At 38.9% G+C, this 24,630-nt stretch overlaps 1 protein-coding gene and 1 long non-coding RNA gene across 4 annotated transcripts in view; one reads left to right on the forward strand and one right to left on the reverse strand.

The window, feature by feature from the left end:
• LOC120306669 overlaps positions 1-15,010 on the reverse strand; it is a 43,606-nt gene extending 28,596 nt beyond the window's left edge. Inside the window, exons 1-2 of the long non-coding RNA XR_005556368.1 lie at positions 14,758-15,010; positions 7,747-7,947 (exon numbers count right to left, since the gene is read on the reverse strand). This is a non-coding gene — a long non-coding RNA (uncharacterized LOC120306669). The remainder of the gene's footprint in view (positions 1-7,746; positions 7,948-14,757) is intronic.
• A 119-nt stretch (positions 15,011-15,129) lies between these two features.
• LOC120306668 (potassium channel subfamily K member 12-like) overlaps positions 15,130-24,630 on the forward strand; it is a 51,237-nt gene continuing 41,736 nt past the window's right edge. Inside the window, exons 1-2 of one of the 3 annotated variants that reach the window (XM_039340285.1) lie at positions 15,130-15,480; positions 16,453-17,185. In XM_039340285.1, coding sequence (XP_039196219.1) covers positions 16,843-17,185 — 343 coding nt within the window. In that variant the 5' untranslated portion in view covers positions 15,130-15,480; positions 16,453-16,842. Of the gene's footprint in view, positions 15,481-16,452; positions 17,186-17,877; positions 17,937-24,630 lie in introns of those variants that run through there. The other 2 variants (XM_039340284.1, XM_039340286.1) reach the window with 2 other exon arrangements.

Genomic DNA, 24,630 nt, shown 5'->3' on the forward strand with positions numbered 1-24,630 from the left:
GGAGGGCTTTGCCGTTTTCTTGTTCTTTGTCTTGGATTTGGGTGGGGGTTTCTTTTTGGATTAGGTTTGTAATCTTATTTCTATGGAATCCATTGGATGTTAGTACATTGGTGAGAGTGTGTAGTTCGGGTTTTAGGTGTTGTTCGTCAGCTAAGCGTTTTGTTCTGGAGATGAGTGTCTTGGCTACAGAGTTGATCTGTGCTGGGTGGTGGTGTGAGAGAGTGTGCAGATAGCGGTTTGTGTGTGTTTTCTTCTGGTAGATGGTGTGTCCTAGGGAGCCATTGGATTTCTTGTAGACTAAGACATCCAGGAAGGGAAGTTGGTTGTTAGCTTCTGTTTCCATGGTGAACTGTATTTTGGGGTGTAGGCTGTTGAGGTGTGTGAGGAAGTTGTCCAGTTTTTCTTTCCCATGTGGCCAGATTATGAAGGTGTCGTCTACGTATCTGAGCCAGAGTTTGGGTTTGTGATCCGATTTTTCTAGGAGCTTGGGTTTCAAAGTGTTCCATGTAGAGGTTGGCAATGACAGGTGAGAGGGGTGATCCCATGGGTGCTCCTTCGTTTGTTTGTATTTTTGTCCGTTATAGATGAAGTATGTGTTGGATAGGCAGTGGTTGGTCAGATCTAAGATGTGTTTGGGGGGGTTATATTTGTTTTGAATAGCTGTCAAGGCTTCTTTGATAGGCACTTGGGTGAAGAGGGATATGACATCGAAGCTCACTAGTAGGTCGCTGGGCTGTAAGCTTTGTTTCTTTATGATCTCTATAAACTGGAATGAGTTTTTTACGTGTGAGGTGATGGATTCTGCATAGGGCTGTAGTTGTTTGGCGAGAAATTTGGCTAGGTTTTGTAGAGGTGAGCCTATGGAGCTGACTATAGGTCTGAGTGGGGTTCCTTCTTTGTGTATCTTGGGGAGACCATAGAGTTTAGGGCATCTGGATGATTTCTCTCTGGGAATGATTCTTTGCTGGATCTCTTCGCTAATGGGGGAGGCTTTTATTTTGGATCTGGTGGTTTTTTCCAGGTAGGTGGTGGGATCTGTATTTAGGGGTTTGTATGTGGAGTCTTGGAGTAGGTTGGTTAATTTGGTTTGGTAGTCAGATGTGTTCATAACCACCGTGGCGTTGCCCTTGTCTGCTGGTAGGATTATTATGCTGGTGTCTTCTTTCAGGTTACGTAGTGCTGTCTGTTCCTCTTTGGGTAAGTTGCTTTTGGGTGGCTTGCTGGTGCAGAGGATGTTGGTGATTTTGAGTCTGATTTTGTTAGCGTCATCGGGGTTGATTTTGGTCAGGCTGGTTTCAACTTCACATATAATGGTTTCAGTGGGGATGTGTTTGGGAGCGACTGCAAAGTTGAATCCTTTGGAAAGGACATTGGTTTCGGCTTTGGTGAGGATCCTATCTGAGATGTTATGCATTGTTTGTTTCATGTGTGGCTGTGAGGGAGGAGGGGTTTGTTTCTGGCGTTCTTGTAGTCTTCGGAGTTTGTTGGTGTGTGTATCTGTCTTGAGGGTGGTCTGTGTTTCGGCTCTCCAGACGGCGAGTTGTTTGGATTTGTCCCAAAGTGCGGGGTGGATCTTGTTGCTGAGTTTGAGGTGGAGTATGAGGAGATCTTTGTTAATTCGGTCTAGGAGGAATCTTTTTGTGTGAAGTTCATTTCTGATTAGGGCCAATTCTGTTCTTTTCAGGATCCGTTTGGTGGCTGCAGAGTTGGAGTGGAATTTCAGTTGGAAACATGTGGGGATTAGATTTTGATCTCGGCAGTTACGTAGGAATGCGAGGTCACATAAAATGGAAGCTCTTTGGACTTCAAGTTTTTCATAGGTCCTGGTCAGATGGTGGATTTCCTCCCCGTAGAGGTTCGATATTTGTTTTCTGAGGTTTTCGCGGGTATTTGTATATAGGTCTTTGGTTGTTCGGTTTTCTCCCGCGTAAAATTGGAAGTGTCTTGGCACGTTTCGACGAAGTCACATTCGTCATCTTCAGGCTGGTGTTTTTAGCTTCTTGCTTTGAGCAGCAATGTGTGGTCTTAGCTGTTTCTTCCTTTTAACTGCCAGTGGGGGTATGAACTGATTGGGTGGGAGCTTGGCTGTGTTCTGATTGGGTGGAGGTGTGTTCTGAATGGTTAGGGGCTTGGCTGTGCTCTGATTGGCTGGGGGAGTGTTCTGTTTGGTTGTGCTCAGGTTAGTCTGAGTTGCAGAGGGGTTTAAGATTTTGGGGTTAGGGAGTCGTTTGTCAATAAGGGCAGGTTTCCAAATGGCTGGTAGGCGGGAGGTATCATCTCGCTTGTTCATGCTGTGTGGGCGTTTTTCTATCTCGATGGCTTCTCTGATTATTCTGTTATTAAAATGTTCACTTTTGGCAATGGTTCTGGTATTTTTAAAGTCAATTTCATGTCCTGTGGCTTTAAGGTGTTGGACCAGGGAAGATGTTGGTTCCTCTTTTTTGACTGAGTTCTTATGTTCTTCAATGCGTGCACTTATTCTTCTGTTGGTTTGTCCGATGTATGTGGTGGGACAAGTGGTGCATGGGATTTCGTATACTCCTTGATTTTCTAATTCAATTTATCTTTGGGGTTTCTAAGGATGGTGGATATTTTTCTGTTTGTGCAGAATGCTGTTTTGATGTTGTGTTTATGGAGGATCTTACTGATTCTGTCTGTGGTGCCTTTTATGTATGGGAGGAGGGCTTTGCCGTTTTCTTGTTCTTTGTCTTGGATTTTAGTGGGGGTTTCTTTTTGGATTAGGTTTGTAATCTTATTTCTATGGAATCCATTGGATGTTAGTACATTGGTGAGAGTGTGTAGTTCGGGTTTTAGGTGTTGTTCGTCAGCTAAGCGTTTTGTTCTGGAGATGAGTGTCTTGGCTACAGAGTTGATCTGTGCTGGGTGGTGGTGTGAGAGAGCGTGCAGATAGCGGTTTGTGTGTGTTTTCTTCTGGTAGATGGTGTGTCCTAGGGAGCCATTGGATTTCTTGTAGACTAAGACATCCAGGAAGGGAAGTTGGTTGTTAGCTTCTGTTTCCATGGTGAACTGTATTTTGGGGTGTAGGCTGTTGAGGTGTGTGAGGAAGTTGTCCAGTTTTTCTTTCCCATGTGGCCAGATTATGAAGGTGTCGTCTACATATCTGAGCCAGAGTTTGGGTTTGTGATCCGATTTTTCTAGAGCTTGGGTTTCAAAGTGTTCCATGTAGAGGTTGGCAATGACAGGTGAGAGGGGTGATCCCATGGGTGCTCCTTCTGTTTGTTTGTATTTTTGTCCATTATAGATGAAGTATGTGTTGGATAGGCAGTGGTTGGTCAGATCTAAGATGTGTTTGGGGGGTTATATTTGTTTTGAATAGCTGTCAAGGCTTCTTTGATAGGCACTTGGGTGAAGAGGGATATGACATCGAAGCTCACTAGTAGGTCGCTGGGCTGTAAGCTTTGTTTCTTTATGATCTCTATAAACTGGAATGAGTTTTTTACGTGTGAGGTGATGGATTCTGCATAGGGCTGTAGTTGTTTGGCGAGAATTTGGCTAGGTTTTGTAGAGGTGAGCCTATGGAGCTGACTACACCTTAAAGCCACAGGACACGAAATTGACTTTAAAAATACCAGAACCATTGCCAAAAGTGAACATTTTAATAACAGAATAATCAGAGAAGCCATCGAGATAGAAAAACGCCCACACAGCATGAACAAGCGAGATGATACCTCCTGCCTACCAGCCATTTGGAAACCTGCCCTTATTGACAAACGACTCCCTAACCCCAAAATCTTAAACCCCTCTGCAACTCAGACTAACCTGAGCACAACCAAACAGAACACTCCCCCAGCCAATCAGAGCACAGCCAAGCCCCTAACCATTCAGAACACACCTCCACCCAATCAGAACACAGCCAAGCTCCCATCCAATCAGTTCATACCCCCACTGGCAGTTAAAAGGAAGAAACAGCTAAAACCACACATTGCTGCTCAAAGCAAGAAGCTAAAAACACCAGCCTGAAGATGACGAATGTGACTTCGTCGAAATGTTGCCAAGACACTTCCAATTTTACGCGGGAGAAAACCCGAACAACCAAAGACCTATATACAAATACCCGCGAAAACCTCAGAAAATATATATATATATATATATATATATATATATATATATATATATATATGTAAATTAGTCAAGATAACCAGAATTTTGGTGTTCTTCCAAATGAATGATGAGACAAATGGGCATAGGATATTTCAGAGGAGTGAGAACAATGAACAAGCTTGTGTGAAGCAGTTCTAAATGGGTACTCATATCTCACCCATTATACCCTTGAAGACAAAGGTGGCGTAACCTTTATCTTTGAAGATCAATGTCAATGGTGTTTGTGTGTGTGTGAGTAAGTAACTTAATATGAGACAAGACAGATCAAACTATGGGCAGAGAAAAAGAAAGTAGTAAATAGAGTATGCAGTCTTACAGAAGGCTAGAGTGCTTGAATAAGAAGCTTGAATCCACTGAATTAGTAACATCTTAAACCTTTCCCGATTGTATTTGATTATTTGTTACATTCATACCCAATCTTTCTTCTGAAAGCCCAAAGGGGCACACATCGGAGTTTTTTGTCACTGCATGCATATAAGAATTGTGTCGGAGGGATGGGACTAAGAAACAGTTTATGCATATATGTGATTGGCCTAAGTATCCAGGGAGCTTTGTGGTGGCAGGAAGATTTGCATTGCACAAATCTTAACTTTAACCATTGCACTAGAATAAATGAATGAATGTGAATGAATGAATAAATGAATGTATATAAAACATTTTATCCATCAAGTGAAGAGAGATGGAGCAGCTGGTTATCCAAACATCTAATGTGACTAATTATTTCTATATTATTGGGGATTTATTTATTTATTAAATGTATAGGCCTTTTATTTCTTTTTAATTCTCAAGATTTATATTAAATTATTCAATACATTTTATATGGATCTTAGAAAAGCTATCCTTGGTGTTGTATGACTGAAATACAGAATACAAGTTTAAGAACAATTTATAAAATGGTTGCAGGGAAAACGGTAATATTTTAAAACATAACATCTATACAGACCTCAGGAGACTCTGGTAAGCAATCAACAGTATTAGAAATATTGTTAGGATATACCATAGGTCCATTTAAGTAGGGATGTTCAGATCTGCCAATATTCAGTCTGAATTCAGTCTAGATTTGGATATTTGGTCAAGCTTTGAAGACAACAGAACTAAATCTGAACAGATTGAAGATTCAAAATTTAATTTAATAAAATATTTTGCACAAAAATATTTATAGGCTATAAGAAGGAGGCATCAAAACACCTGTTATCAAACTCTTTTGGTAGCATTGATTCAGAAAAAATTGGTTACATAGCTTGAAAGATTTCACAACAACAGATTTAAACATTTTATTGGACCTCTTTTGAGGCAGTGAAAGCAAGAATAAGAATAGCATAGCACAGCAGTCAACTAAAAATTCATAGAGAAGTTATGCTGAACCCATGCAGAAAATGATCCACTAAAACTTCCAAAAACTGTTTTAAAATAAGCTATACATATGATATAAGCATATGAATAATTAATCTGTACTATATATAATAATCTAACTTTAATTACACTACATCAGACTCACTAAAGAAGAAAATTTAGTAATAAAGCAGACAAGGACAAGACAGACTAATAGCAGAAAGAAAACAACTTTTTTTTTTTTTTTTAAAAAAAGAGAATTAAATTTAATTGAAGTGAGAATGAAAGGGACCTGAAAGGGGATAAAAAGAAGCCCTGAAACAAAAGAAAACTAGCAGGTAGACTTGACAAGAGGTATTTCTAGTTAATATGTTGATTATGAAAGTATAGAAACTACTGACCGTTGTTAAATATATGAACCCAGACAACACTTTGTTTATTAAGCACTAAAGTTTGTTATTCTAAAAAATCAATAAAATATACAAAAAAAAAAAAAGAAGAAGAAGAAGAAGCCCTGAAACAAAAGAAAACTAGCAGGTAGACTTGACAAGAGATAAATAAGGACTATACTGCATGTCAGACAAGCAGACTGAGAGTTTAAGGAATGATGAAAGTGTTTCGATTTGGGAAAGATGAAGCATCACACACAAAGCACACATAGAGCAAACCAGATCAAGAAAAATCAACAAAAATAAATCTCTGCCTCTCTTATTCTGCTTTCCAAAGTGACGCTTACTAAACAAATTTTAACAGAAGAATGAGACACAAGCCACAAATAGCACATTCCAAAATCTCTATAGGCAATGCAGAGATTGTGAAACTCACTGGGCAAATGTCAGAGAGTCTGCCCATGCTAATAAAATGATCTCACCCAGCAATTTCCCATAGATGTTGAAATGGAGTGGGGAGATCATCAAGGCTGGAAATATTCTATAATTGAGGGGCCTAGAAAGCCATCTCTTCCATCCTCCCTCTATGGACTGAAACTGCTCCTTCAGGAAGGAAAATCACCGAAGAATAGTGGGCCCCCTCCCTTAGCCCTCAGAGACAGCTCACAAGCATACCACAACTGATGGTACTGAAAGCTGCTGAGAGATCAAACAGAACCAGGAGAGTTACATATGCCCTATCCAGAATGTATTGATTACACTCCAGAGATTCTTGGAATGTAATCAGTGTTGTCTCCATGCGGACCATGTGTCTGAAACCTGACTAAAATGGGTCAGTAATTTGTTTTTTCCAAGGCCCTTTGCAGCCATCGGCCAATATTTTTCCCCATAACATTTTCTAAATGAAAAGTTGGAAACTAATCAATAATTGTCAATAATGGCTAGATTGAGCTATGGCTTGTTGAGAAGGGAGCAGACCAATCTGAGAGTCTAGTTATCTGGTCTTAGAGTTGAGGACGGAGGGCTAAAAAAGGAGGGTTGTATCAGACAGCCAATCCCTTTTCCCCAAAAGAGACTCATTCCCACTTTCTCTCTCTTTTTGCCTCTTTAATGATGAAATGATGCAAGCTTCCTCTGAATCCTCACTTCTCCCCTTGTTCCCATTCCCTCCCATTTTCACATAGGGTTTCCTACTACTAAGCCATCCTATTTCCTCTGTATCCATCTCCATACACCCTCAATTACTTCTACTCCATTCCCCCAAACCACTCCCCTGAACTTAATAATGTCAATGTTAATTCCACTGCCACCGACCCAACTACCCTCTTCTCCTAGTCCCAACCGTGACCTGGGAAATTTAAGAAGTTCATACTCTGGCCTTTCATTTAGCCCCTTTCTGGCTCCACTCTCATTAAGGCCTATCAGGAGGAGTTTGATTCATTCCTGTCAACATCCCATTCCCAAACAATTCAAGCATTTTTCAAATATCCTCTTCATTCTACCTTTTCCTGCTTCCCTATTTCCTTAGCATTCTGGGTAGCCAAACATACTCTCAGCTCTCCAGTGAAAGAGGTCACTAAATAAAGTTCTTGGAGAGACCTGAGAAACATAGAAAGCTGCCTATACCAAACAGAAAATTGATCCATCTATTGTAGTTGCCTATTTTCCCAAACTTATGTTTTTATGGTTTCAGGCAGGAGTCTTACCAGATCCTTTCTAGAAATGCCCTGAGTTGAAGCAAAGGCCATTGACATACTGTGGAAACTCTTATGGCCAAAACTCTGATTCTTCCTCTTTGGATGTTCAAAGCCCTTGAGAAATCTGTTCTCCACCAGCAATGTTACAAAATTCAGAAGCAATATAAGTGGGGCAATTCTTATATAATTTTTCAAACGTTGCTGACCTTTCATTTTCTAGATCACCTGCCTTTCCTTCACACTGATTTCAGCTGACAGCTGACAGCTTCCATGCAGAGTCTGGCACAAGTTGTAGATGGAGCAGCAATCTTCTCTGTTGGATTAGTGGTTGACTCCAGTCCCAGCTGACTACAATGTTTTGACATTTTTAAGCAATGTTGCTGCTGTTCCTGGACCTACTTCTTAATCTGTAGGAGATAAATGAACAGAATTAGAAAAATCATCAGTGCTCATGAAGATGTAATTACCAGCAATACATCAGATGATACTCTATTGTGTGTTTATAAAGGAACAGAGAAAGAGGTTATGAAATCCTCATAGTAATTAATCCATTCTCTAAAAATGGCAAAAGAAAAAAATCAAGAAAGTGAAATCATGGTTTTGGCCTCTATCTAGTAAGAGGAAAATGACGGGGAAATGATTATATAAATGACTGTTTTTTTTAAAAAAAAATAAATAAAAGTTCTTACAGAATAGATCCACTAAACAATCTTCCCCAACCACCAGGAGTGCCAGAACTACAGTTCCCAGATTTCCCAGTCACTGACTATGATAGCTGGGAATTCTGGAGAACGTTGCCCCAACATAGCAGCAGGCAGTCAGGCTCCGGAAGTCTTCTTTGATTATTGTAACAGACTGTTTCACATAACTGGGTATGGATATATTTTTTTTAAAAAAAATAATGACTACAAGGAAGCTGATAATGAAAAATGCAAAGCTGAAATTACCAGGAACATGGAGCTGCAGCTTTTATGTGCACTGCACATAACATGTTCTCTGGGAAACAGTTTAAAGAGGCACAGAATGGCAGCATTTTTTAAGTTTCAGAAGCTTTGCTGCATCATCCCTTTTCAAGTCAGAATCGCCAACGGCTTCTCCCGTGTGATTCTGTCCCATTGGGACAGTGTTTCTCAAGCTCAGCAACTGTAAGCTAAGTGGACTTCAGCTCCCAAAATTCCCCAGCCACCTGGGGAATTCTAGAAGTTTACCATATCTTAAAGTTGGTGAATTTGAAAAACATTGCATTAGGCACATCGTCAGCTGAATTTCTGTTCTAGGCTTTCTCACCTCTGGAGCTGAAATTGGTGCCTTTGCTGTAGAAGTACCATGTTTTATAGATTTCTCATACCAAGTCTTATAATTACCTTATCAGTACCAGATGGCTATTGCTTTTCTGGCCCAACCTTACAAACACATCCTGGATTCAATCATTTATGGCTTTTAAAGGTACATTTAGCTTGGAAATGAATGTATTGATTCAGGAAGTCAGTGATAGGTGTGTGATAGAGGAATCACATCCCCTATCCCACACCCCAAATGTAGTTTAAATTATTACTCTAGCTGCTGCATTTTTTTTCCCAATTGCAGCTTCCAAATGCTTTTCAAAGGTGATTCCACAGAGAGCATTGTGAAGCTTCGTTTGCCAAGAGCTGAACACACTATAACCTAAAAGTTACAGTAAGTATACACAATGCTTCATTGTGGCACATACCTTCCTCAACAATAGGCTGTTATTCTGGGTTAGCTCCTCCCTTTGGGGCCTTGAAAGTTGATGAGTGACATAAATACGTCTTTAATACTCAATCTTAAAACAAACAAAAGTCTCAGAGTCTGTAAAGTGGCATACAACCTTTGCCTCCTTCCAAACGTTCTTCCGCTGGCTGGAGTTAGGTATTACCTCAGCTGAATAGACTAGACTAGACTGGACTGGATTAGAATGGAATGGAATAGAGCTGGAAGGGACCTTGGAGGTCTTGTAGTCCAGCCCCCCACTCAAACAAGAGAACCTATACCATTTCAGACAAGTGACTGTCCAGGCTCTTCTTAAAAACCTCCAATGATGGAGTACCTACAACCCCTGAAGGCAAGCTGTTCCATTGGTTAATTATCCTCACAAGTTCCCCTTCTATTCCCCCATTTAAGTCATTTATGAAGATATTAAAGCATACTGAGCCCAAGATGGAGCCTTGTGGCACCCCACTGCTTACTTCTCTCCATGTAGCCATTGAGGACTACTCGTTGAGTACGGTTTGTCAGCCAGCTACAGATCCATCTGGTGGTGATGTTGTCTATTCTGCCTCTTTCTAGCTCACCAAGCAGTAGGTTACTACCAAACTCCAGGCCAAACTCTAAGCCAAGCTTCAGCAGGAATCACACCACAATGGAAGGCTTGCTGCTGCTTGTACTTCTGGCAATTAACTAAGAGCATTCTTGCTTGCTTGTAATAGTTCCCAGACACCACATAAATTCTCAGACACCACTTCCAACATCCTTGTCTTGCTTGTTGTCTTCTCCTTCTTTTCTCCTGTATACACATACTTTTATAAGCTAAGCACTTGTGTGGGCTGAGGCTATCTATGGATTTTGGCGAGTTCATAAAAACACCACAGTGTGACTCAATTAGCCAGAGATCTGGAACACCAGCATAGAGGCTTGTGAGGACACTACAAAGGGAGTGCATGAATGAATAGATAAATGAGTCCATTTACCCTCAGGGTTTACAACCCTTTGAGAAACAGCAAGCATTGAACTGAGCTATGCAGAGCTGAGCTGAGCCTTGAGAAAGTAGGATGGGGAGCATTTCTGTTTTCCCCAAATGCAGACAGTAACCCCCTCTTCATTCCCTCACAAGCATGTCATAGTAATCTGGGTGCAATGCACAGGAAATTATGCAGTTGGGATGGTGGACAAAAGCATTTCTGCTTTTGGAGCCACTGCCTGAGAATCGAATAGCAACTCATGGTCCAGGAATATTTTACACTGCCTGCCTCCACGCTAGACTAAGGCAAATGGATGTCAGCTCCTCAGTGCTCTAAGTAGCAAATGGGAGAGGACATCACAACTCAGTGTCTTCCTAAGGAGCCCATCAGAATAGAATAGAATAGAATAGAATAGAATAGAATAGAATAGAATAGAATAGAATAGAATAGAATAGAATAGAATAGAATAGAATAGAATAGAATAGAATAGAATAGAATAGGAACAGAGCTGGAAGGGACCTTGAAAGCTTTCTAGTCCAGCCCCCTGCTCAAGCAGAAGAACCTATACCATCTCAGACAAGTGACTATCTAGCCTCTTTTTAAAAATCTCCAATGAATGGAGCGCCCATGATTTCTATTCCACTGGTTATATTCATATCTTCACTGCAGGAGTCCTTTGATAGGCAAAATGTAGAGCTCATAATTTAATAACAATCCACTCACTCTGGGAGCAATGTTTTATTTGATAACTCATAGATAATGTAACCTAAAGAGTTTATTTTAATGTTAAACTATTGAAATGTAATAGATGTTGACACTCACAGGAAAAAATGGCAATGTAAGATAAATACCACACTTTTCTGAAAACTACAATATATATTAATAAATGATAGTGTTATTGGTGTATCTGTATCTGTCTTATTTAATGTGAGAACATATATTGAGGAATTAATAAGTTAATCTCCATTTGTCAGAATTTAGATATCAGAGTTATCGATTTGGCTAACATGCTGGGCTTTAAATGACTCAGTTAAGCATCTCATAAAAATGTATCCACTAAGCCAAATTTAAACAAGCCGTATTATGACTTAGCACTTGCCTCCAGAAGCAGTAAATGCTCCAACACTGGAAATTTTTAAGAAGAGACTGGACAGCCATTTGTCCGAAATGGTGTAGGGTTTCCTGCCCGAGCAGGGGGTTGGACTAGATGACCTCCAAGGTCCCTTCCAACTTTACTACTACTATTATTATTATTATTATTATAATGTTTGCATTGAGAGAGATGATGGGTGCTTATTTGGGAAACTCATATAACTGAGACTAGGAGAGATGATATTTATGGTTTTATTGTCTGTAAATATTAATTAATTTCAAGGGAGGTCAGTATCAGACAAGTGGATACTGCAACAGTAGGTAAAGAGACCTTCCCCATAAGAGTTTATGTATTCCATATTAAGAATCAGCTGGAAAAGAAAGGGAATGATGAATATTGGGGATGAGTTTCATAGGAGAAAGCTATCGCCAGAATACATCATTCTACATGTTAAGTCAAACTGCAGTTTGCTCAGTTTTGACATATGTTCTGTAAACCAGTCATTGCAGGTTCTGCAATGCAACCATAGTTTTAACCACTCAGCATGTTGTATGAACTAGTCAAATTTGCTTTTGGTTTATTCAGCAATCCGTATTTAAAGAAATCATGAGTTATCTGTAAACTCAGTCTGTAAACTCTGAAACAAACTCAAGTGAGTAGTCCGGGAAGTATATCCTTGCAAGCTTGAAGTCTAGTCTAATAAGTCTTTGCTCTAACCTTATCTGTCAGACTTTGAAATATGGCTTCTTGAAAATTCCACCTATCAATGATGTTAATGCATGTGTTTAAAAAATGGCAATCAGAAATTTGCATTTTTTAAGCAGTACATGATGTTCTGGGATTGATCTACTTTGGTTATTTAATTAAAGATTTTATGAATGCACGTCCATTCTCTCTCTCTCTCTCTCTCTCTCTCTCTCTCTCTCTCTCTCACACACACACACACACACACACACACACACACACACACACACACACATGCACACCTCTCCTGTTCCCTCTCCCTCACTCCCTAAGCACATTGTTCCAAATAGCTAATACTATTTATTATTCCATTAACAATTTGCCTTCATTAGACCAGGCCTATTTCTTTTTTTTAATAATAATAAAGTCAACACTGTGTATATAAACTCAGGAAATTGAGCTTCTGTTCTGCTTATGATTGGTCCTTCATTAAAACATGTTTAAATAAGGTGATTGATTAAAAATAGCCAAGAAGAGACAGAATATTTCTTGCAGATTGAGACTCAACCTGATTAGTAATGGATATGGCCCAGTTAATTCTACATTATTGTTGGTCTGTACTCTATAACCTCATTTATCCAAGTAGCCAGAGGAAACCTCTTATAACATTTGATTAGCCAAAGCTTGTTTACACAGTTACTCACTCTATGATAAGAGCAAGCCAACCTTTGGATTTATTTTCAGAACTATAATCAAGGAAGTGCAGGTATATGCGTACATCAGAATGAGGGAAGAGAATAGAGCACCTTCCCCAATCTGACACCCTCTGGACGTGTTAAATTTCAGCTCCATAATGTTCAGCCAGCTTGGTTGCAGAAAGCTAAAATAGACGGTCTTGTTACAGACTGCTGGCTAGAGTAATTTTTAAAAATATTTACTTATGAGGACATCTCCCTGCAAACAGAAAAACAGCACAGGAGAAAGTAGACAATGGTCTTTCCTCCAGCTGTGTTAAGTTTTGTCTTGTTCTTCATTGTAAAAGAGATCATTAAATAGAATCATGGCCCACATTTACTACATTCCCTGATTCTGTTATATTATATTATAATATCACATAGCCCATTGCTTTTAGTCAAATTGACTGGAGATGATGAGAGTTACAGTCCAAAGCATCCAGAAGGCTTCAAGGTAGTTTTGATTTGATCCCTAGGGATTCATTTTCCATTCTTAGAAGAGTGAGAGGAAGAATTGATTCAGGCAAACAATTCAAAACATGAAAACGTGAGTCAATGAGAGGCTGTCTCTAAAAGGTCTCTTGACTGGCTTGTTGACCAGGATAATCTATAATCCAGAGGCCAAGGCTACCTCCTCACAAAGTTTCTTATAGAAATTCATTTTAAAATTGTTGTCATTCAACAGGGAAGGAGAATTATGTTTCATTAAAAACCCAGGGAACTCATATGGAGAGCCATGTAATTCCCACAACATTGTGCCTTCCATTGCCTATTGTAGCTCCTGATCTCTGCTGCTTATTTCTCTAGGACACCCTCGTGGAAAAGAAATACAAATTGGATTACTTGTTTTGGAGTTGCCCAGGCATGTTAGCACTGTCTGTTCTTGACTCCTGTGTGATATTATTTTTAAACAATGGTGGGGACAAGCAGACACATTACAGAAATAGTATCTTTTCTCATTGGCATTATTTTCTCATTCCATTGTTGAAACACAAGAACAACTTTTCAAAGCACTTCTGGATTGTTGTTGTTTTTATATCTACTCTTTCTACTTTAGGGAATGTCTAGTCTGCCAAAGAAAGCCAGATGGTATAGGAGAGGATCCAACTTGAAGCAAAGAAGGAATTGGTTTATGGGAAAATGTGGAATCAGCTGCCATGGCTAAGAATAAGAACTTATGAACCTTTTAATCCAAACTTCATGGGTAGCACTTCTGGCATATAGACTAATGAGGCATATGATTAGATCTTAAATTAAACCTGGATTAATCTCAGTTCAAATTATGACTGCACTAGCTCATGTCCTTTTAACTACTGGTATGTTCCTCGTCCTATTTCCTTAACTAACCAACCTCGTAGGAGTCTAAGAATAAAATGAAGAGGAAAAAAATGGCTATAGTTCTTGTGTTTGATATAAGTCTTGATTTATTAATTGCCTAAGTACATCTTAAACAGATTGAGAAAGATGTTTCAGAACTGAAGACCAACGTGCACAAATTACTTCTTTTCCATTGTTGCATTGTTTCAAAGTACAAAAGTGACCATATCTCTTGAACAATATTATTATTGTACACAACAAACAGTGGGGCTTCCTTCAGCCAGGAATCAACATTGACTTGAAGGCACAAGTCACTAAGCAAATAACAACAACAAAAAAAACATTCCCTAATATGGTGTATTGCATCCTCTAGAATAATTGCAACTTTCATCACTTCCTCGTGTCCTTGTGCATGATGGGAGTTTTGTTCACCACATCTGCATATATTAGGTGCTCTGGCTGAAACTTGAAATAAGGACATAGGAGGATTTTGCATTTCCAACCATGATCTCTGTAAGAACACATATTACATGTTTATATAGAGAACGAAACATACTCTTTTCAATACACATAACCCAAGCATCTATGTGAGCACATCTCTTTAAATCAGAAAAAGAGTCACAGAAATAATGTGACAGAAAAATATTTGAAAAGTCTCCTAGACTTTCTTTGGAAAGAAAAGTGGCGAACCTTGGTCCCGTTTTGCAGGATCTGAAAATGCGACTCTTTCAGAATTGGCTGGTCTTTTCCCTGTGGTTTTGGACATCACTCAGCAATGCATCAGCCTCTCGCCCACTTCACAACCAACCTCGTAAAAGGGAGAATATCGAAAATACCTGCCGATCAAAACTGGCAGCAGCAGCAACATACAGCTTTCCCGACTAATGGGCAAGGCAGAAATAAATCTCCACCTCCTCCCGTTTTGAGCTGAGCGCTCCGCTGCATGTTCCGCAATCAACAGAATGCCGAGAAGGCAATGAAAAGGCGGAGTTGGTTATTGAACAACTCGCAGGCTGGAGCGGCCCAGCTCCCGCCCAGCCCTCTAAGCTCAACTATAGGCGGGGACAGAGCGAGGAGTCGCGGGCGCACGCGGAGCTGCAGTGCACTATCCGTGGTGCTGAACAGCCGCACTTCCTTTCCCAGCGGTTCTCCCATCACCGCGACCGAGCCGTACAAGAAAAGGAGGCGATCATCCCACCCTTCCACCCCCCAGCCGTCATTCATGTTTGGGACTTACAACTGCATGTTACAGAAGGACTCCGAACTGCTGTGAATAAAAGGACATGGTGTGTGTTGGCTTATGATTAGATTCAAGGGAAATGAGGTTGGGGTTGTGAGCCTTGGCATGGGTGGCCGGGACTTTGGCAAAATCAGAGCTACTCAAGCGGAGGTTGAAAGAAGAGTCCCAAGAAGGTAACTTCGCCTGATTCTAAAGAAAGGTTTTAAAAAATGCTGAAGAGTATGCTTTGGCAAACTGCATCTTATTTATTTCATTTGCTCCCCCCCCATATATTGTCATCTATATGGAATGAACTGATATGGGGAAGGCTATGCTGGGCGCGCGGGGGGGGTGGTGGAGGTACGGTATCTGTCTTGATAAATTTCACCCTCTCACTTCACTATGCTTTCTGCTATCTTCATGCTAAACTGCATATCCAGTAGTGATTGAATATGGACGGGCAATGTTTTCCCATTTTAATTCAGATTTACAAGAGATAGGAATAACTTTACTGAGGGGGGAGGGAGGCAAGTAATATGCAGCACAAACAAATGCAGTCTTGAATATTTCAAACTTCCAAATCTTTTATTGAACAAATATCAATTGGAAGTGTTTAGAAAAAGAGAAAGCAAGTTTATTCAGTGGAGATCTAAATGAAGTTACATGGGTGTTGTCTCATTGATTCAGGGTTTTTCAATGATGAAGCTGATGAATACTCATCTAGTTGAAATACACAGAAAATTGAAAAAGCTTGTTAGATAAAGCAACATTTAAATTGATTTATCCAACCAGCCTTTTCTATTTTCTGTGTTTGTCAAATGGTGACATTTGACTAAATGTGCTGAGCATTTACTCTCCTTTTTATAAATTGTGTTGAATGCAGCTTTAGTGCTCAGTCTTTACCTCATGTAGCTTTCTAAGTGTATTCAATATATGAGAATGCTACCTGCATAGTGTTTAAAGGACTCAGAAAAGAAGAGCTGTGCTGGTGACATATAACTGAAGGAGATTCATTGCAAAGTCTGAGGCAAGCATGAAAAGGAAATGATGGGAGGTGAAACGAACATTTGGCATCCTTTAGGAGGAGGAGTATCCTAGATTTTATTGGCCCTCTGTATCATACATTAGCAACACTAATTTTGACTGAATTTTTTTCTCTCCACTAGACCTGGACGTCTTTGCTCAGGATAAAGGCTAGACTACAAAAAACATGGCCAAGTGCAACTATCTGAGATGGGAGAGAAAACCTATTCCTTACAAGTTACAGCCAATGCTTGGAAGTGGGCTTCAGGGGCAACAGAATTCCCCAAGTAGTTCTATGAAAATTGATATACCTAGGCTGATGTGGGGGAGTTCAGTGGAATACCAGTTAATGGAGGCGTGCATTGACATAAGCACGATGAACCAATACCCATGACTCAGAAGGGAAACCCTTCAAAAGAAGGATCTTTCTCCCTCCCCCCCCATTGGATGCTTTAACTGGGTAATATCTCCATGCCAGTCCCCCCAATGAGGTGTTGGTCATTCTCCATCACCTCTGTGGTGCTGAAATTTGGATGATGTCTATCAGGACACTTAAAGGCTGCTGCTGCATGTCACATTTCAATGAGGACAATGGTAGGTTTGTCCTTTTAGCAGTACTCATTGTGGCATACCTGATTGCTGGAGCTACCATCTTCTCAGCCATTGAGAGCCCATCTGAAGCAGAAGCACAGCATCGTTGGAACTGGACTCTTCACAACTTTAGCCAGATCTTCAATATTAGTCTCCCTGAGCTGAAAGCCTTCTTAAGAAGCTATGAGGCAGCCATGGCTGCAGGTATTAGAGTAGATGCCCTCCGACCAAGATGGGACTTCACAGGAGCTTTCTATTTTGTGTGCACAGTGGTTTCAACAATAGGTAAGTCTTTCCTTCCTTCCTTCCTTCCTTCCTTCCTTCCTTCCTTCCTTCCTTCCTTCCTTCCTTCCTTCCTTCTTTCTTCTTTCAAATACCTTTCACAATTTGATATTCTCCAGAAAGTGTGAGAAAGTGTTGGACTAAAATCATGGAGACCCAGTTTCAAGTTCACCCTTGATCATGAAAACTCATTGGCCAAATTTAGGCCAACCACTTTCCCTCAACCCCAATGCTGTTGAAGAAAATAGAGGAGAAATTACTATGTATGCTGCATTCAACTCCTTTAGCATAGGGCAGATTATAAATCCAACAAATAAATGAAAATATTGACCATGCTGACTAAGAATTCTATTGACCATATATCTAGACATACTGTATCCTCTTATTTAAAACTGAATCATTTCACATTTTATTTTAGAATACTAATTGTGTAGTTGAGACATAATCCACTAAACCATCTTTGTTCTCTCCCATTTCTCTCCCATCTTAAATGAAAGATTGAATGAATTTATTTCTGTTACATTTAAAAACACAAATCTATAAGTATTCATAATTAAATGTCACTAATTCAAAGGGTTTACCTCAAAGACAATGGAAATCAATCACAGTAATACGAGATCTTCATATAGCGTATATTTAGAAGTAAACAAAAAGTTTTCCTAATCTAGTTTTCTCCAACTGCATTAACTCATTAGGATCAACACCATTGGCTGGAAATGCAAGAAATCGCTCTTCAGCACATGGAGGACTTCAGGTTAGGAAACAATGACAAAAACATACTTTGAATTTTGCTATAAAAAAGGGGGGGGGGAATAGTTATTCTTTTAAAGCCAAAGTGTCAAATCCATGTTTTTTTATTCAAAATCACAGAGAAATAGCTACCCTATATTATTAAGTATACCAATGCAACAGTTTTTCTGAAAAGGGCATTTTCAGATATAAGATTAAAATCAGTATGCAAATCAGCTTTTAAAGCAAATAAAACTTTTTTAAAAAATAATGCACAAATATATGCTTTTCTTTATTACATCTTAGGCCAATTAACTTCACACTAGTATTGTATAAGAGCTGAAATGAACTTTTTGATAACATTCAAAAATGATGTGAAAGAAAACAATACAATCAAAATACAAAGGAAGGCTCTACATGGGAAGGAGGAAACACATTAGGATATTTTTTTGCTCTCAGAAAATTAATATATTTGTGACCTTTATTGATGACTTTAATTATTTTTCCACAAAGAAACAAGATTTGAGTAACACACTATGTGCATGTTCCTTTCAAAATTCAAGCAAACATAAACAGCTGGTATACTTTAATGAAGTAGAATGGGTGAAGTTCAGAAGTGATGTTGTTTCTTTTTCTAGAAAGCTTTCCTAAGTTGCTATAGCAACTGAAGTTTGGAAAATGATCTGAAAGTCAGGATGCCTCCATAGACAGAACTGGTCTTGCCACCGTGGGCAGTTAACTGTGTTTTATATCTGAAGCAAGAGTAGAGTGGGTGGGCTAAAATCGCCAGTTCCTCTTTCCTGCATTCCTGGTTTTGTGTCTGTTATCAATTTAATATTACTTAAATAGTTCTGTGTTTTTTGATGACAAATTTAAAATCAGACTGAACTAGATGGCGAGTATAGATTTTATGGAAATTCCTTCAGAATGAAATTTTATTCAATACCAATAAATATTACAGAATTTGGATTTTTTTCCTTCCCCCCATCAGCACTTCCCATCCAGTGATAGGGAGTATGACATGTAACCTTGCATTACGTCAAAGTGAAGTAGAATTAAATGTCTATATTTAAAAGGAAGAACTGAATATGTCATAAAATGAGATATACATTACATTTTGAGGATTGCTAGGTTCCTTATATTGTAGTATCTTAGGAAAGTAGTAATGGTAAGAATTCTAAGAATTAATGTCCATAAATTACGCAGAAAAATTTTACATCTTACATTGTCCATCTACATTTGATTGATTCATTAGGTACATTAAATTAGTGTCAGCTTTTAATGAACACATAGATTTCCTCCAGGACAATCTGTCCCCAGTCTGTCCTTCAGGTCTTCCAGTAGTGCACCCATCACTGCTGTAATTGAGGCCATTCACTTTGCTACTTGTCACTGTCTTCTCTTTCCTTCTACCTTTCCAAGCATTGCCCTGAGAGTTAAGTGATGCTAAAAGTGCTACATAAATGATACTTTGCTGGGTGGGGCCTTCTACCTTCTAGACAGAAATGTTTGTTATATTACAGAACTTTGTGTTATATTAACAACCACATAGTGATATATCAATAGATTCAAATTTACCTTCTGCCTATCCCTGACCTAGCTACCTACTGTACCTGGGAAGAGAACACTAGCAGATATGGCTGACTTTGTCACATGCAGCTAACAAACTATTGAACAATGTTCTTTATTTTTTTCATAAAGAATATCACTTTATGAACTAGCATTATTGCTCACAATCTACTAGACCTTCTCCCATGTCTTGTTCCCATAGTGGTAATCATAATTGCTTTTTAAAAAATGTCAATACATTCTCCTTCAGAAATAAAATTATAGACAGTGCTATTCTTTGAAATGTAAAGATTGGGAAATATTAGTATCGAAAGTTGCTTTCCCTGTTAACACTTCCCCTGGCCACACTTCTTTTAACTCTAGCTTCTACTTTATAGTATGTATAGAAGAGGGTATCGCATTAAATCCACCTAAATATATAAATATTATGCTTATAGCATTAAAGGTACCTAGAGTCACCTCTGGCAAGATGGGCAGCATAAAAGTTTAATAAATAAATTAAATCATAACAAGAATTAATTCAGGATGACGTTAGAATATGTGTTGATTAACCAGAGTTTAGCAATTGTTTGTTAGCAGCTGCCTCTATCTTTACAAGAAGAGATTATTTTCTAAAACCTCTTACTGTATTTCCCACCACTTTCCAGGACATCTGCAAGGAAGGTAAAAAAGTGTCAAGATGTTTGGCACAGTTGCACAACCAAAGCCTTATTCTTTTTATGCATGTTATATATAAAAGAATAAGGTTTTAATTGCACAAAGCTGCCATCTAGATTTTATTTTTTAACCCTAACCTCTGACAGCCCTGAGCACTTTCCTCTTAACAATTATATTGAAAAAGGAATGTTTTTTCAGTGCATCCTTTGGTCTCATTTAAGTCAAGAGAACACATCTTTGAATTCTTCCCTAACACCCACAGGACTGTGAAGTGGATGATAAATCACTTCTGAAGTGAGGTGGGAGTGAGCATATTGGGTTAAGGCCAAGGATAAACGTATTTAAATCTCATGTGAACAATCAATTTCACTAGGTGACCTAGGATCAGTCATCTATTATAGGTGGTAAAGAGTACCATTTGTACTACTCTGAGTTGCTAGGAGAATGATTACAATAAAATGAAAATAATTGTTGGATCCAGCTCTAAATCCTTCCTCAGTTTTGAATCAGATAGTTGCAAATTATCTTTCTGGCTTTTTACCCTAGGGAACTTCTTTAAACACCAATTTGCAACAGAGACACTTCTCCCCCCCCCATTTATATATTTCTTTTTTCCCTTTACTTCTAGATCTTTTTCTTTTTCATAGCAACCAGCACTACCAGATACTGAATTAACAGTGTATAATCATCATCATCATAATGTTGGAAGGGACCTTGGAGGTCATGTAGTCCAACCCCCTGCTCAGGCAGGAAACCCTATACCATATCTTCTTTTTGAGAAAGTCTGAGAACTGTAGTGTTGAGCAAGCCAGCAGAAACTCTGCACCAAGTTACAATTTCTTGGTATAGATGAAATAGAAGGAACAGCTTCCTCAGCTTTAATTGGGTTCAGTCATCCACACCATCCAGTGAGGAGAAGGATCAGGTGAACAGATAGAAGTGACAGCAGTTCTAACAAGAAGCAGCCATCTTTGGTATCCGTATCTATCCTTGGCCTTAACCCAATATGCTCGCTCCCAACTCACTTCAGAAGTGATCTATCATCCACTTCACAATCCTGTGGGTGTTAGGGAAGAAATCTAGAAAATACCTCTGACTCAAAAGGCAATATAGGATCCTACAATTTATTTATAAATATAAATAACATAACCAGAAGGCATAAAGGAACTGATACAACTATATAATCATGGGAAGTCTATTGCTGCTTGTATTACTATTCAGTGGACTTTCCTCAAATATCAATTTCTGATTAAAAGAAAAAGAACTGAATGAACCCCTCAACCGGCCCTTTGTACCACAGCAACATGCAGCAGTTTTTATAAATTAATGCTTCCTGGAATATGCTCCACTACTTCACTACTCCAAAACTAAAAGGCACTTTTCCAGCTCCCAAAAGATTTGCTCATTCAATGCAACAATGGCTGCACATTAACTGAAATGTGCTGCTACTAATAGCTATTCAAAGGAAGCAGCCAATTCAACTGAAAGGTGAATTCTGCAGTAAAATGCAACTTACAGGAAAGACAAGGAAGAATAAAAGAAGGCCAATCACTGGCTATTTGGTATGACTCCATTGCATTTTTATTTTGTTCCACACTTCCCATTTTCCTAATTTCCTGATCAGAAAATAGTAATTGCTTTAATAGGTTAGCCTGAAATGTTATAATTTCCCCATTGGAAAGGGAATAATTTCAGAGTGCTAATATTGTTAGTTAATGGTTGTATCAGAGTGTTACGATGATTTTAATTGTTAGTTGTTTTTGATGCATGTCATTTTTTGTTTTCATTTTAAACTTTATTGCAAATGTTTACATTTTATGTTAAACTGTGATTCTGTAATTTGCCCCAAATCTGTTCATATTTAGTAATATACAAGCTCTAGTAATATACAAACCAATAAATAAATAAACAAACCCTTTCTTCTAAGGTTTCCTCAGTAAAATATAATCACAATAGGTTGCCAGCACTCAGGAGAAATCTTGTCACACATCCTAAATTTACCTGGAGAACTTTTAGCTATTTTACCAAAACTTCTCCCTTCAGTTCAGCTCTAGAAAAATGCAAAGGAAAGTTCTTTCTGCTTGAAGTCTAGAACTGCAGAATTTAACATACCTTGTGATGACCCTGAATAGCTATCTAAACATATAGTCTTACATACATACAAAAGTAATGGGGTATTTCTTTATAAAACCAAATCTATAGGTAGTACAACTACTTTCTAAGTATCTCTTGAATAATCTCTAGGGTGTTACTCATGCTCACTTTAGAGCAGTTGGTTGGTAATAAATGAGTTAGGCATAATAATAATAATAATAACAATAACAATAATAATAATAATAAAGTTGGAAGGGACCTTGGAGGTCATCTAGTCCAACCTTCTGATCAGGCAGGAAACTCTATACCATTTCAGACAAATGGCTGTCCAGTCTATTCTTAAAAACTTTCAATGTTGGAGCATTCACCACTTCTGGAGGCGGGTTGTTCCACTGGTTAATTATTCTAACTGTCAGGAAGTTTCTCCTTAGTTCAAGGTTGCTTCTCTCCTTGATTAATTTCCATCCGTTGCTTCTTGTCCTGCCTTCAGGCGCTTTGGAAAATAGCTTCATTCCCTCTTCTTTGTGGCAGCCCCTGAGATATTGGAACACTGCTATCATGTCCCCCCTCGTCCTTCTCTTCATTAAACTAGACATACCAGCAGCTGTTCTTTATACGCTTTAGCCTCCAGTCCCCTAATCATCTTTGTTGCTCTTCTCTGTATTCTTTCTAGAGTCTTAACATCTTTTTTTTTTTACATCTTTTTTACATCGTGGTGACCAACACTGGATGCAGTATTCCAAGTGTGGCCTTACCAAGGCATTGTAAAGTGGTATTAATACTTCATGTGATTCTATCTCTCTGTTAATGCAGCCTAGCACTGTGTTGGCCTTTTTGGCAGCTGCAGCACACTGCTGGCTCATATTTAAGTGATTGTCCACTAGGACTCCGAAGTCCCTCTCACAGTTACTACTATTGAGCAAGGTACCCCCTATACTATACCTGTACATTTGGTTTTTCTTGCCTAAACGTAGAACCTTACTTTTTTCACCATTGAATTTCATTTTGTTAGATAGTGCCCAGTGTTCAAGTCTATCCTATTTGAAAACTCATTGGTAAGCTCTTCTTCTATTTCTTCTTTATCCTTCAATGAACATTTATTTTCAGTTTTGCATGAGTCTAATTGTTGCTTTGCCCAGTCAAGGATAATGATTTATCACTGATATCCTAGGTCTAGCCAGCAATCAAAATTTATATTGGGGCTCAAATCTACCTTCCTTTGATGGAATAATAAAGGCGCACTCTGGTTTTCATCTGTTCTGCTTTTGTGTAAATAATGTTACATAGGAAACAGTCTTTGGGAAACAATTTTGAATTTCATGTATTCAGGACTCTTAGTGTGCATTGTTACCAGATGCTTTGCTGGACACCATTAAGCTAAACAACAAAGAAGGGTGAGGGAGCACTCTCTATTTCAGCATTTTGTTTCCAATATTAGTTAGGCCTTCTCTTCTAATTTTCTAGATGGATAACAGTCTTGGGATGATGTGATCAGTGGCCCAATAACAGCAGCATGCCAGACTGAATAAAATTGGGCTAGTCAGATGACTCTAGGTGCTCAGAAAGAGGACCTGAAAGTATAGTAATATCCTTCATTCTGTCTACAATAGTTAATATTCAAAGCATTTTATGCCATTCTGTTTCCCTGTGTTCTTCTCTTTCTAAACCATAGCTACTGAAAATACATAATCTTTATTGAATCATTGTGCACACCTATTTATCTCTTAGGCATTTGTTCATAGTTCTGCAAATCATGGAGTGGAATCTTATCTGAATCCTACTGACCCTGTCCACAAGATATTGATTAATAGCCCTCCAAGAATTGCAGAAGTTAACATCTTATTCTCATTAGTATGTTGTGTCATTTTGACCACACAAGTATGGCATTCACAATCTGAACTTTACAAATAGAAGGAATGGTGATTAGGATCTATAAATATGTGGGGATTTCATTGAAATTATTCATATATCATATATCTGCTGGCTGTAGAATTCTGGGAGTTGAAATCCATATAACTTAAAGTTGTCAAGCTTGAAAAACACTGTTACAGATTCATTGCCATTTGATACACAATGAACTTTCTTTTTTATCCACCTAAAATGCTGGAAGTTGTCCCTTCTTTTAGAAATGTATGGTGTTATGTCCTGAGCCTTGCAAGCGGGCTCGGGGCGTTGCAGGCGGTCCCGGGCAGGTGCAAGCTGCCCGGGACCAGACAGGCTGTTGCCAGTGCTTGTGCGCATGCGCAAGTGCTGGCGCGCGAAAAATAACACATTGACCCGGGAAAGTCCTATAAAAGGAGGCTGCGAGGTGTGGGCTTTTGCCGCCATATTCCAATGTAAGCTGAACTGAAGAATAAAGGTTTCCTGAGAACTACAACTGCTTCTCGTGTCTTACCATT

Source organism: Crotalus tigris, unplaced genomic scaffold (assembly GCF_016545835.1).
Source record: "Crotalus tigris isolate CLP2741 ecotype Arizona unplaced genomic scaffold, ASM1654583v1 scf7180000017743.441908, whole genome shotgun sequence".
Taxonomy (NCBI): Eukaryota; Metazoa; Chordata; class Lepidosauria; order Squamata; family Viperidae; genus Crotalus; species Crotalus tigris.